The following is a 15,253-nucleotide window of genomic DNA, read 5'->3' on the forward strand; positions in this document are numbered from 1 at the left end:
CAGACACTTTTCAGAAATGCTGTCTTCTTCACACACCTTGTAAAATGGTACTGACGCTAATGGATGAGACAACTTAAGGACTGTGATGCTATCATACAAGTGTCAGCAGAGTGGAAAATGACAATGATGGAGGTTTAGGATTCTAAAAAATACAGTGCTTGTCATCCATGTTTGTTGCCATCAGCAAATTATGATGTGGATAATATATTATGTTATATGTAACGGACACAGGAAACCCATTGCATAGAACAACGTAGTAGCACTGAGAATGTGGTTAAAGTAGGCATCCCAGATTACATGGTGTTCAGAAGAATATTCTCATTGCAAGGTAATCTTCAGTGCTGCTCGTATTGCCACATTTTGGTTCCATCTACTTGATGGGGATGACTGTTAGTTGCTAAGGAATCGCCAAGTGCTTTCTTTCTCCTTCCTCTGGAACAGGCAAAGGAATTCATTTTTATTTGGCTCTGAAATGTTTGGGACCAATAAGCTGTGTAACAATGTAGAACAGCAATGGTCAGATTTCAGGACTCCAAAATCTGCTTTTTTTTTTAACTAGAGCTTAGGAGGTCTGCCAACCAGAGCTAAGGGCAAAATAGTGGCTTGCGGGTGAATATACCCTTAGAATTAAGAGAATGATGAGCAGAACCTTTAAAGGGCAGCAGATTGAAAATCATAGCCAGTTGGAACAAAAGGCATTTAAAAGATGCTTAAAAACCAGCAAAGAAGAAACCTGGCAGACCTCTAGATGAGAGAGCATTCCACAGGGCTACCAACACATGAGGGAAGTTTCTGCACACCATGGCAACCACTTAATCACATTATGAAATAAATAAAATAAATTATAAGCGAAGTATGGTTTGGTTCCCTAATTTCTGCAAAAAGCTCAATGCTTGTTCACAGCCTCAAATCATTGATCAACTTCTTTCTTGCTAATAATCTGTTAACTTCAATTAATTGCATAATTCCAGAGACTACCTACTAGATTGTGGCCCGAGGTGCACTTGAACTGGGCAGCTTCCTAAAAAAAATTTATGCTGCAAATAAACCAGTTAGTAAGTATGTCACAGCATCTTGGTCACTTAGGGATTGTTTGGATGTTCTTGTTTAGATGCTACTAATTTGTAAATGGTCGGATTTAATTTATATATATACTTTGTGGCTTTCATAGTAACCTTATTTGACAAAAGACACTGCCTGAAGGAATCATTCCCTCTAATAGCGAAGTTAATGGCCCAGTGCTGATCAATTTGAAAGTAAAACAGGACCACTGATAAACAAGAGGGAGCTTCCTGCACAATGAGGAGGGAATCCCAAGGCATGCAGGGAGATGTGAATTTTGCTATTATCTCCCCAAAAATGGAATGAAGAGTTTTGCACACGTGTGCTGCCCTCATGCTGTTATGAAATCCTGGTGGCCTGAGAGCAGAGCACAGGGCTAGTGTAGCAGACAAGGCAGGCAGATGATCGTTTTCATGCACGCAGATTTCCTTTTTTGATAGTCTCTCGAGGCTTCGGTAGGGAAGAGTGAATGGCAGCTGCTCTTGCTTCTTTGGGGAAGGGGTGCCCCTGGCTGAAAGCAAAAGCTGTTGAAGCCTTCCCCCCGTTTTACAGGAATTATGGGTTAAAATGCTTTCTCAGTGTCTCCCACCACAAGCAAGATACGTGGAGCGTACACTTATGCATGCAGTGTGTAGCTGGCATGTGCAGGCTGTGGAAGACAGAGCACAATAACTGACATCTTCACCTGACTTGGGTAAAAATGTTGCCACAGCTTCGTTGATTGTAGCTTAAATAGATTTGGCAAGGCATAGGGCTTGGATCCAGACCTCAGGCAGCCCGACTGCTGGCTGATACCCAACTAGCCCGCATGCCAGGTGCGTGAGGAGAGGCAGGACCCTTGGGCCTACCATGATGTAAACCACTGACATGAACATTCCTGCCCTCCCTGGGTATGGCAGTCTTCCCCAGCCCCTGAGCTAAGCTGGTGGTTGAAGCCACCCCCCCGCCCAAGATCCATTTAAGGGGATCCCCCATGGGAAACAGGGAGCCCAAATTGGCTTTCCTTTTAAAAGTGAGTTGAGCCCAGTGTCTCAAATGCCTGACCCCAAAGTTGTGACTTAGTAAAACGATGAAGGAACATGCAACAACAGTGTGACAGAGCCACATAGTTATTTAACTATGTGGTTATTGTCCCCCTTCTTGTTGTGGACAATAATCTAGCTACAGGGAAGGCAAAATCGTTGTGGCATCTGTCTAGTTGCGCTTGCAGGTAAAATTCCTTTCTAGCCCTGTCAACCAATAGCTGACCAAATCCATAGCCAGATGCAGCCCATTCATAGGAGTGGGCGGCAGGGAAGATAGCACTGAAACTGACGCCGCAGTCTCCTGCCCCCTTAATTTATAGCACAGAGGTGGATCAGAGGGAGGAAGTTCTCCCTCTGGTCTGTCCTGCAGCCCCTGCAGCCTAGCTCTTCCAGGACTGGAACTGGGATTGGGCTAGTTGCCCAGTCCCAGTCCTGGTTCCACTTCCCCACTGAGCGCCTGACAAACATGGCTCCAGGTAAGCTGGGAACCATCCCTTGTTTTAAAAATGATTGAACAACAAAATGAATGAGCTCTGCTTCTTTCATTACTTTTTAATAATTTATTTATTTCTTTAAAATTCTTTTATAGCACTCAATATACTAAAATCCCTAAGTGGTACACATTAGAAATACAGTGAAAATGAATGGGGAAAAGAATGAAACACAGTTTTTCATCCATTTTCATTTATTTTCATTTCTATTTTTATTTTTCATTTTATACAATAAAATAGGATGGGTACAGATGTCTTTCTTCTGGTATGATCTTTATTTTACCTCTTTCTGTAGCTACATGGAACTTCCATGTTCAGAGATAGTATACTTCTCAATACCAGATGCTGAGGACAAAAACTATGGGGAGGGAGCTGGTAAATGTTCCCATTTAAAGATATATGTGTCCACCATAATGTTAGCAGAAAAAGTACAAGAGGTGGCATTATTCTGCTAGGGGTTGAATGCTCCATTAGGAGAACAACTACAACTACCTCAAGCAATACCTAGTGTAATGAAGTTGTAAGAAAGAGTTTGTACAACAGCTTACATAACAGCTTGCAAGAGTAGAATCAATGTATTGGATTTGACATTTGCCCAAGGATGACAACAGAGTTTCACAAGTGGTCGAAACGTTCGCTAGTATGGATACAACCATAAGCAGTGAAACATTTTGTTCCTATAGGATTATGAAGTGTTTGGATTGGGAGCACTGCAACCAATTAAAGTGCAAAACTGATTCACCAACAAAGGATGTTTTAGGGATTTAAGTTTGATTCTTCCTTACTGCAAGGATAGCCTGAGCTGATGAACAGGCAACAGCATTAATTTAAGTTAATTATTTAATTATTTTTAGACCTGAAGCTGCTGTCTTGGAATCTGCCCGCTGCTGTGCTTTTCTTGCTCTGCACAAACTTGGTTATCTGAAAACCTATATTGCACCTCTGTCAATCACATATGAGGTAAGATTATGGAATATCTTAAATAGTACATATGTGTGCATATGCACAGATAGATAAAATCATTCTGGACCTTAGAATTGCAGAATAGCAAAAAAAAAAAAAAGAAAGAAAGAAAGAAAGAAAAACCTTGCAAGCATAGCAGAGTGTAGTGATAATTGTGAACCAGGTGTGATAATAGCAGTCTTATGTTTTCAAATCAATTATTATTGCCTCTCCATATGCATTTTTCTCATATTTTATCACATACATGATTAATTTTTTTTCTCACTAGGAGGATCTGTAATTATATTTGTATATTCTTAAAGAAAATGAACCGAAACTATGATAGTATTCCACGTAGATTACTGATACAGATCAATTTGAACCAGTCTGGACAGCTTTCCTCAGAGTTCCTCAAATTTTGAGTTGGGTTTCAGGGCTTGTTCTTTTAAAAAAAATCTGAACCTGACATTTAAGCTCCACTGTAACATACTGTGACATACTGTGGCACCAATCTATCGTTTCCATTAAAATGTTGTTTCTACTCTTGCCACCTTTTCCCTAAGCAGTGTTACTTTCCACATCCCCCTGTTTATGCTGAACTTGTATACATGAACACCCAAGTAATTCAACCCTATACTTTTATTGATTGATTGATTGATTGATTGATTGAATTTATATCCCACCTTTCCTCACACCAACCCTAAGAAGGTAAATCAGGCTGAGAGACTGTGAGTGGCCCAAGGCTCCACAGTGAGCTTCAGGACTGGCTGGGAAATTGAACCTGAGTCTCTCCAGTCGTACTCCAAGGCTCATGGCCCTCCAAATGTGTTGGCCATGGGGTGATGGGAGTTATAGTCCAACACATCTGGAGGGCATCAGGTTGGGGAACGCCTGTCTGACCATCATACCACACTAGCTCACTTTCATTCCACAGTGGAACTCATCTTCATTTTCTCACTTAACATATTACATTCCATTATTCGTGCATGGCTAGACAGCTTAACGCATCATGACATGTTTCCTTCTCTATTCAAGTTAAAGGTCTTCTCTGCCCATAAATTGTGTGCCATTAAAGAGGGACAGCTTCATTCTTTCCAGAATACAGCAGCTGTAGTTTTTCTTCGCTCTTAAAAAAAGCACTCAAACAGTGTACAGATAACACTGTTACTGAGATTTTAAAGCCATGCCATAGAACCATAGCTGCCCAGGGTACATGGTCACCTTCTCAAACCTCTTCTCATAGTGGAATAATAGGTTTTTCAGCTATATGTAGTGCTTCAGAAACCTGTTTGGCCAGAGGCATTTGTAAGAGAGGAAAGATGAACATTTACTATGGATAACAGTAGTTCCATATGGCTTTTTAGAATTTTAAATCTCTTAGCTCCATCCCCTATTTATAAGATTCTGTCCAATTTCTGCTGTTGGTGCTGTTTGAAAGTCTTAATTTAAAAAAAAAAAATTTAAAATGTTTTTAATGTTTTCAAATTGTTTTAAAGTTTTAAAAACATTTTTAATGTTTTTACATTTTTGCAAGTTTTAACTGTAAGGGTGCAATCCTGTGCATGTTTAGACAGAAAAAAAAAGTCCTACAACTCCCAGCATTCCCCAAGGAGGCTTGCTAGCTAAGGAATGCTGGGAGCTTTAGGACTTTTTTCTGTCTAAACATGCGTAGGATTGCACCTTACATCACCTTGTGGGGATTATTTAGGCCAAAGGATGACTCAGAAATGTAAATACTACCTTCAAATCTCAAAAATACTGTCATCTGTACACATTATACATCTTTGCTCATCTACGTAGCAGGAAAGGAGTCCATATTGTGGGCATTGGCTGGAAGATGAAGGCATGTCCTACTGTCATAGTAACATATGAAGCTGCCTTATACTAAGTGAGACCATTGGTCCATCTAGCCCAGTATTGTCAACACTGACTGGCAGCAGCTCTGCAGGATTTCAAGCAGGATTCTTTCCTAAACATACCTGGAGATGCCAAGGATCGAACCTGGGACCTTCTGCATGTAAAGCATTGCTTTACCACTGAACCATGGTCGCTCCTGTCAAGTGTAAGAATTACAAACCATTCCACAGCCAAGCCTAGCCCTGATGCAGCATAACCTAAAAAGAAGATGGAGCGAGGAAGTGATGGGAGGAACCCCTATGAAGCATTGTGATAAAAAGCTATGTCAGTACACACAGACATAAACAAACTCAACTTGAACCTGTAATATTAGTGTTCTATCTTATCTTTGTCAAAAAGGAAAATTCTGCCATAGTGCTCTAGAAAGGTGAACTTTCTTGACAAGACAAGAGCCCTGGGGATAATAGTGCCCCTTGGAAAAAATCATGGTTGAACCTTGCATTCAGTAGATTAAGTTAGTTTTCACTTAGGTGTGACAGAGTCATTACCGATTTTAGCCTTAGCTGGTGTGTGAGCTGGCTTCACCACCGTCAACTAAAGATGATGATGTATGGTTCCAGATGCTCTGGCCAATTGACCGTAAAATTGCTCTGCATTTCTGGCGGGGTAGCCAAGTTAGAGCTTTTAAAATCTCCATGCCTGAAGCTCAGCACCCACCGTTTGGAAGCTGCTCATTATTCTTCTCCTGCCCCCTGAACTGAGCAAAAGAAAGACTTCTGGAATCAATTAGAAATGTCTGCCCTTGATGAGATTTGCACGTGAGTTTGGAATTGTGGGGCTTTGATAGTGTCAGCCAACAGCTGCAGTTTCAGGTGGTAAAATCAAGGGAAGAATTTTTACAGGGCTTAATTACAATCAGAAAGTATATATTTATAATGATTTGGAGGAGACAAAAACAAGTCAACTTGGAAACTGTCAAGTATATCATTGAAGATGAGACTTTAAAAAGTCTGCTTCATCACAGGAAAGTAAACAAAACATTATTGTTGGGACCTCAAGGTTGTGAGACTGCATCAAGTGGTTATATGAAACTGGAAATTATGATGCTTTCTGTACTTCTTGCTACAAAAGAAAACATCTGGCAATATTTATGTCATTCCCATTTGACAAGTCAAGGCAATAATAAGAGGTGATACACATTTGTGTACAAGTGCAGAATACAGCCTTTCCTAGACAAATATAATAATCCGAAGCTAAACCTTTCCAAGTCCAGGGACATGAGCATTTAAAAATATTTTTTAAAGTTTTATGTTTACAATAAATAAGGATTCATGGAAGCTGATCATCGTCTTGATTATTCTAAGCTTCCTTTTCTGCTATGATTACCTTAAGTAACAATGATGAAAAAGGATAGTAAAATTATATTTGTATTCTAAAAAACATCTATCTCATATCTATCCCATTTAAATGTATAAGCCTGACTTCTTTTATGGCCTGAAAAATCAGCATCCACTGCTTCTAACATTTTTCGCAAGTAGTAAAAATTCTCCAAATAGAATCTGCTTTCCAGAACACAGCTGATCTCTAAAGGCTGAACTTTACCTTTGCACCAATAGCTTCAGAATGGAACTATACTTTTTACTTAATTTGTATCCCACTTACTAGTTCCAAACAGGGCTCTCGAAGTAACTGACAAAATAATATTAGAGCAAGTCAGAATAAAATATTAAAACCTTCGAATCAATCAGAGTTACATCACAAGATTAGAAAACATAAGCAATACCTCTGCAGCCCCCTCAAAAGATTTAAAAGATTTTTGCCCAGTTATTAAGCCTCCTAGAGCTTTTTTATAGCATCTCTTGAAAAAATAATTTGGATAATACTATCAAACTTTAATGCTAACATTTTAATTAAAATACAATGTAAAAAACCAAAAACAATGAAGCCAGCATGATCATTTTCACCAAATGCCCATCTTACCAATAGCAACAACAACAATGAGGGCTTGCATGTGCTCTGAAAGCGAGCAATGATGAGACTGAACAGCTCTCCTTGACGTATTGGTTCTAGAGTCACAACAGGTACTTAACAGAAGATGGAGTTATTCGCTAAGCAGTTTCAACTAACAGCCCTATTGGGCTTCGTAGGTGAGCAGTGATTTGAATCTGGATAGTCTCTTCAGCCCTGATCTTGCACTCTTTTTCATTGTTACTCATTTTTATTGTAAATTTCCGCAAAACCATAAAAAAAGAAGAGGAAAAGAGAAAAAGGAATATAATGTAACTACATTATTTAAATGTATAAATTTCAATTAATATATATGAAGCGTATGTGTGTGTGTGCGTCTATGGGGTAAGAGAGAGATGTACGAAAATACAGCTTTCTAGAAAGAGAAAATTATGCATAAACCTGAACAAAAGCAGACCAAATGTCCATATATGTATCCATTCGCAAGTAGCACCCATATACCACCCATTCAAAGGTTGATAGCATTGTTAGGTCCTCAATCCATTGCATTATAGGAGGTGTTGTTGTTCAGTCATTCAGTCGTGTCCGACTCTTTGTGACCCCATGGATCATAGCACGCCAGGCCTTCCTGTCCTGCGCTCTCTCCCGGAGTGAGCTCAAGTCCATATTCATTGCATCAGTGATGCTATCTAGCCATCTCATCCTCTGCCGTCCCCTTCTCCTTTTGCCTTCAGTCTTTCCCAGCATCAGGGTCTTTTCCACAGAGTTTTCTCTTCGCATTAGGTGGCCAAAATATTTGAGCTTCAGCTTCAGTATCTGTCCTTCCAATGAACGCTCAGGGTTGATTTCCTTTAGGATGGACTGATTTGACCTCCTTGCAGTCCAGGGAACTCGTAAGAGTCTTCTCTAGCACCACAGTTCGAAAGCATCGATTCTTCGGCGCTCAGCCTTCCTTATAGTCCAGCTCTCACAGCCATACGTTACTACTGGGAAAACCATAGCTTTGATTAGACGGACCTTTGTCGGCAAGTTGATGTCTCTGCTTCTTACTATGCTGTCTAGGTTTGCCATAGCTTTCCTCCCAAGGAGCAAGCGTCTTTTAATGTCATGGCTACAGTCACCGTCTGCAGTGATCTTGGAGCCCAAGAAAATACAATCTGTCACTGCTTCCATTTCTTCCCCTTCCATATGCCAGGAAGTGATGGGGCCAGATGCCATGATCTTAGTTTTTTTAATGTTGAGTTTCAAACTAGCTTTTGCACTCTCCTCTCTCACCCTCAACAAGAGGCTCTTTAGATCCTCTTTGCTTTCTGCCATTACGGTGGTATCATCAGCATATCTGAGGTTGTTGATAATTCTCCCGGCAATCTTAATTCTGACCTGTGATTCATCCAACCCGGCGTTTCTCATGATGTACTCTGCATATAAGTTAAATAAGCAGGGCGACAGTATGCAGCCTTGTCGTACTCCTTTCCCAATTTTGAACCAATCGGTTGTTCCATGTCTGGTTCTTACTGTTGCTTCTTGACCCTCGTACAGGTTTCTCAGGAGACAGGTAAGGTGGTCTGGTACCCTCATCTCTTTCAGAATTTGCCAGAGTTTGTTGTGATCCACACAATCAAAGGCTTTAGTGTAGTCAATGAAGCAGAAACAGACGTTTTCTGGAATTCTCTTGCTTTCTCCATGATCCAGCGAAAGTTAGCGATTTGATCTCTAGTTCCTCTGCCTCTTCGAAACCCAGCTTGTACTTCAGGTAGTTCTCGGTTCGCATACTGCTCATCTAATCCTTCATGGATCACTGCCTTGTTGTGGCGAAGGGGCTTGCGTAACTCAGTGAAGCCATAAGCTATGCCGTGCAGGGCCACCCAAGACGGACAGGTCATGGTGGAGAGTTCTGACAAAATGTTGTCCACTGGAGAAGGAAATGGCAACCCACTCCAGTATTCTTGCCAAGAAAACCCCATGGAACGTATCACAAGGCTAAAAGATATGACGCCGGAAGATGAGCCCCTCAGGTCGGAAGGTGTCCAATATACTACTGGGGAAGAGCAGAGGGTATTTCCAAGTAGCACCAGAAAGAGTGAAGCGGCTGGGCCAAAGCCGAAAGGACACTCAGCTGTGGATGTGTCTGGTGGTGAAAAGAAAGTCCGATGCTGTAAAGAACAATATTGTTTAGGAACCTGGAATGTCAGATCAATGAATCAAGGTAAGCTGGAGGTGGTCAAACATGAGATGGCAAGATTGAACATCGACATCTTGGGAATCTGCGGACTAAAATGGACAAGCATGGGCGAATTTAATTCAGGTGACCATTATATCTACTACTGTGGGCAAGAATCATTTAGAATGGAGTAGCACTCATAGTCAACAAAAGGGTGGGAAAAGCAGTACTGGGGTACAATCTCAAAAACGATAGAATGATCTCAGTACGAAGTCAAGGCAAACCATTCAACATCACAGTAATTCAAGTCTATGCCCCAACCACTGAGGCGGAAGAAGCTGAGGTTTATCGGTTCTATGAAGACCTACAACACCTTCTAGAACTAACACCAAAAAAAGATGTCCTCTTCATCATAGGTGACTGGAATGCTAAAGTAGGAAGTCAAGAAATCACCGGGATAACAGGCAAGCATGGCCTTGGTGTACAAAATGAAGCAGGACAAAGGCTAATAGAGTTTTGCCAAGAGAACACGCTGATCAGAGCAAACACTCTTTTCCAACAGCACAAGTGGCAACTCTACACATGGACATCACCAGATGGTCAATATCGAAACCAGATTGATTATGTCCTTTGCAGCCAAAGATGGAGAAGCTCTATACAGTCAGTAAAAACAAGACCTGCAGCTGACTGTGGCTCAGATCATGAGCTTCTTATTGCAAAATTTGAGCTTAAATTGAAGAATGTAGGGAAAACCACTAATCCATTCAGGTATGACCTAAATCATATCCCTGATGAATATACAGTGGAGGTGAGGAATAGATTTCAGGGATTAGACCTGATAGACAGAGTGCCTGAGGAACTATGGACGGAGGTCCATAACATTGTTCAGGAGGCAGCAACTCAATCCATCCCAAAGAAAAAGAAATGCAAGAAAGCAAAATGGCTATCTGATGAGGCTTTACAAGTAGCTGAAGAAAGAAGGGAAGTGAAAAGCAAAGGAGAAAGGGGAAGATATATCCAACTGAATGCAGAGTTCCAGAGAATAGCAAGGAGAGACAAGAAGGCCTTCTTAAATGAACAGTGCAAAGAAATCAAGGAAAACAACAGAATGAGAAAGACTAGAGATCTCTTCAAGAAAATCGGAGATATCAAGGGAACGTTTTGTGCAAAGACGGGCATGATAAAGGACAAAGAAGGCAGGGACCTAACAGAAGCAGATGAGATTAAGAAGAGGTGGCAAGAATACACAGAAGAACTATACAGGAAAGATCTGAATGTCCCTGATAGCCATGATAGTGTGGTCACTGAACTTCAGCTTGATATCCTAGAGAGTGAAGTCAAGTGGGCCTTAGGAAGCATTACTAACAACAAAGCTAGTGGAGATGACAGTATTCCAGCTGAGCTATTTAAGATCCTAAAAGATGATTCTGTTAAAGTGCTGCACTCAATATGCCAACAAATTTAGAACACTGTACAATGGCCACAAGACTGGAAAAGGTCAGTTTACATTCCACTTCCAAAGAAGGGCAGTGCCAAAGAGTGTTCAAACTACCGTACAATTGCGCTCATTTCACATGCCAGCAAGGTTATGCTCAAAATCCTACAAGCTAGGCTTTAGCAGTATGTGAACCGAGAACTACCAGAACTCTTTGGGTGTCAAAGAGGCAGAGGAACTAGAGATCAAATCGCCAACATTCGCTGGATCATGGAGAAAGCAAGAGAATTCCAGAAAAATGTCTCTTTCTGCTTCATTGACTACGCTAAAGCCTTTGATTGTGTGGATCACAACAAACTCTGGCAAATTCTGAAAGAGATGGGAGTACCAGACCACCTTACCTGTCTCCTTAGAAACCTGTACGAGGGTCAAGAAGCAACAGTAAGAACCGGACATGGAACAACTGATTGATTCAAAATTGGGAAAGGAGTACGACAAGGCTGTATACTGTCACCCTGCTTATTTAATTTATATGCAGAGTACATCATGAGAAATGCCGGGTTGGATGAATCACAGGTCGGAATTAAGATTTCCGGGAGAATTATCAACAACCTCAGATACGCAGACAATACCACCTTAATGGCAGAAAGCAAAGAGGATCTAAAGAGCCTCTTGTTGAGGGTGAAAGAGGAGAGTGCAAGCTGGTTTGAAACTTAACATTAAAAAAACTAAGATCATGACATCTGGCCCCATCACTTCCTGGCATATAGAAGGGGAAGAAATGGAAGCAGTGACAGATTGTATTTTCTTGGGCTCCAAGATCACCGCAGACGGTGACTGTAGCCATGAAATTAGAAGACGCTTGCTCCTTTGGAGGAAAGTTATGGCAAACCTAGACAGCATAGTAAGAAGCAGAGATATCACCTTGTTGACAAAGGTTCGTATAATCAAAGCTATGGTTTTCCCAGTAGTAATGTATGGCTGTGGGAGCTGGACTATAAGGAAGGCTGAGCGCCGAAGAATCGATGCTTTCGAACTGTGGTGCTGGAGAAGACTCTTATGAGTCCCCTGGACTGCAAGGAGGTCAAATTAGTCCATCCTAAAGGAAATCAACCCTGAGTGCTCATTGGAAGGACAGATACTGAAGCTGAAGCTCAAATATTTTGGCCACCTAATGGGAAGAGAAAACTCTGTGGAAAAGACCCTGATGCTGGGAAAGATTGAAGGCAAAAAGGGAAGGGGACGGCTGAGGATGAGATGGCTAGATAGCATCACCGATGCAATGAATATGAACTTGAGCACACTCCGGGAGAGAGCGCAGGACAGGAAGGCCTGGCATGCTATGGTCCATGGGGTCACGAAGAGTCGGACATGACTTAACGACTGAACACTCTTAACAACACTCTTAACAACTATAGCACACTGTCCTAGGGATGCTGGAGAAATTCGAGACTGATTAAAACGAGCTCAGATTTCTAAGAATCCGACCTGCGGAATCCTCTGCAGAGCAACCCCCTCAGGCCCTGCAGTGTCCGTGGACTTTTGGATGATTCTTTTACTTTTCCGAAAGATACGCATATAAATCTGTAGAAAAATATGTAATTTTCTGCTGAGGAAACGTAGAATGGAATAGGGGACAATACACTAAATGTTACATACTGGGGTAGATTACGTAAATACTTACGTAAATATATACATAATTGTTTCCGTATTTTTCCTCATGATGAAAAAAAATTCGCATCCGTCTGTGGGCAGACGACAGAACGAAAGGTACCTGACTCTCCGCAAAACACAGGCAGAGCGTATTTTACACAGTCAGTACATCCCTATGCTGCCCTGTTCACTGTTATGGGGAGGGAAGTGAATCACTGAGCAACTTTTGCCTGAAAGTATAACTGGGAGAAATGAAACACATGATAAAACATCCCAGAATCATGCTACTCTGTTTCTGCAATGCCTTCACCTATTCCCCTCCTTTCTTTTTCTGTCTCCTGTTCTTTCTTAGGCTGCAGTCCTATGCGCAACCAACACGCAGCCTGCTAGCTCTCCCCGGCCAAAAGCGGCACTGGCAGCAGCTTCAGTGTGCATGGCTGGTGCAGCTGCTGCCCGGAGGGTAGGGATGTACAAAAGTCACTTACCTTTTTGCAGCTTGGCTTCGCGGTGGGGGGGAGGCGCTTTGCTTCTCCCCCCGAAGTTCAGGCGAAGGGGGGGAGGCGTCCCGCCTCGCCCGGCCGAAATTCAGGTCGGGGGGGAGGCGCCCCGCCTCGCCCGGCCGAAATTCAGGCTGGGGAGAAGCGCCCCGTCTCCCCAGCTGCGAAATAAAAAGTGAAAAAAAACCAAAACCCCCGTGATAGGCTACGTAATGATTAACGTAGCCTATCACAGGTTTTTGTGTTTTTTTTTACTTTATTTTGTAATGGCGGCGGTGGCGGCCGGTCGGAAGACCGGCCGCTGCCCCTACCCCCGCCGAACCGCCGCTGGGACCCGCCGCCGAGAGGGATATTCGCAGGAGGTAAGTTCCATCCTGGGGGGGGGGTGGCGGAGAATTTCACCGCCAATTTTGGGGGGCCGAATGCATTGGCATTCGGCCTCACCAAGATTCGTGGATAAATTCTCAGAAATTCTCCGCCATCCCTACCAGAGGGACCCTTTCTCAGTCCCCATGGCAGATGCACTCCGAGCTCACACACAGCCTCCTTCACATCCCTACCCCTTGGCTGATCTAGGTCCTTCAGCCAAATGAATGTTGGTTGCGGGGAAGAGAAAGAAACAGAATACCACTCGCCCTACTCTTTTTTATTTGTCTTTTATTTTCATCATTTATTTCAGTGGTGGGGAACCGCTGAAATAAATTGGCCCACCAATATCTCTTAAGTGATGGCTATGATTTGGGGAATCCCCTTGCTTACAATGCTGTGTGGAAAGGGGCTCCGTACTCCTGCCCCCAGGTCCGGTAGTAACAGTGCCACTGGAATTTGGTACTCTAGCATGGAACAAAGACACCGTACTCTCTCCACCATTCTGGCAGCTTGCTAGAAGAGGGAGTTGGTGGGCTGTTCTGTGCTGTACGGTCTGTGCTATAGTGCCAACACTGCAGTTGATCAGGAATTGGTACTGTAGATCCCGTTGCAGAAGGGATCTGGAAATACAAAGGGCCGATATTATCCTACCTGGTCTTATGTAGTGGTTCACTTTGGTCTGGTTCCTCAGTCTAAGCAATTCAGCACTCAGATACAGACTGCACTGCACTGGTCTTGGACTGTTCACCTCTGCTTGTCTGCCTGCTCACCTCCAGCCTCAGCCCCAAATTACATGTTACCTTTCATATGCAACTATAACAGTGCTTTTTTTTCCTACTCAAAAGTGAATACAGGGACTCAGTCCAGATTGGAACTTCAGTGAGTGGCGCTAGGGGGCTTTAGCCTTTGACCTCCCCACCCCCTGCTGTGGTCCTGATTCAGATCAGGAGGACTTTGCCTGCAATTTGCAGTGGAAAAAAATGATCCCACTGAAGCGAATGGGGCTTTTTTCCCTATGCTTATTGCAGGGCCCCCGATCCAGCTCTGGACCACAGCAGGTGGGAAAAGGTTAAATCCTCTCCATCCCCTATATTATCATCTGGATCAGAACCACTGTGCATACTTTTAAGTAAAAAAAAATACAACCCACTGATGTAGCTGCATGCTACTTATTAAAGGTAACGTGTAGCTTGGCCCCAATAGTTGCATGAGACAAAACTGGATAGAGATGGGGTGTGGCATTATCATTTGTGTAACATTCTAATAGTTGGTTTTGGAGTGGCTTAAATGCCATATGAATGCAATCATACACATCTAATATGTGATAGTAACTGCTAATGGAATTTCGACGGATAGGTAACAGAGTATGATGATTTTTCAGAGTGGTAGCCATGCAGTGATCTTATACCATAATAAATGTTGCTTTTTAAAATAATTTTGTAGTATGATGAAGTTTTCCTTTTGTCAAGGACTAAGTCTCTCAGTGAGTACACGAGCCCACATATCCCTGTTTACCCTCGGCTATGTGTATCAGTAGGGCTAGGCGGAAGGTTCCCCCAGATGTTTCTATTAGAAGTACTCACCTCACAGTGTTCCATCATCTTGACTTTTACTCATATCCTAGAATAGATGGGATTAAAGTCCAATTCCCATGTTTGCTTTTGATGTGGTCAAGTTATGATGAGATTATTTTACCTCATTGGTTTCATACAGTGACTATTATGGGTGCCCCTCCATGTGATGACAGCTGGAACCTACCATGTCAGTCATCCTGTCAGTTGTCAAGCTTTAGA

General features: G+C 42.4%; 1 protein-coding gene across 1 annotated transcript in view; it reads left to right on the forward strand.

Annotated features, from left to right (window-relative positions):
* Positions 1–15,253, forward strand: part of AGMO (alkylglycerol monooxygenase) — a 201,936-nt gene that overhangs the window by 102,657 nt on the left and 84,026 nt on the right. Inside the window, exon 12 of the mRNA XM_084860455.1 lies at positions 3,433–3,538. Within this exon, the coding sequence (XP_084716581.1) occupies positions 3,433–3,538 (106 nt within the window). The remainder of the gene's footprint in view (positions 1–3,432; positions 3,539–15,253) is intronic.

The sequence above is a fragment of the Heloderma suspectum genome, chromosome 5, assembly GCF_057233095.1.
Source record: "Heloderma suspectum isolate Gila_16-S chromosome 5, 16-S_ref, whole genome shotgun sequence".
Taxonomy (NCBI): Eukaryota; Metazoa; Chordata; class Lepidosauria; order Squamata; family Helodermatidae; genus Heloderma; species Heloderma suspectum.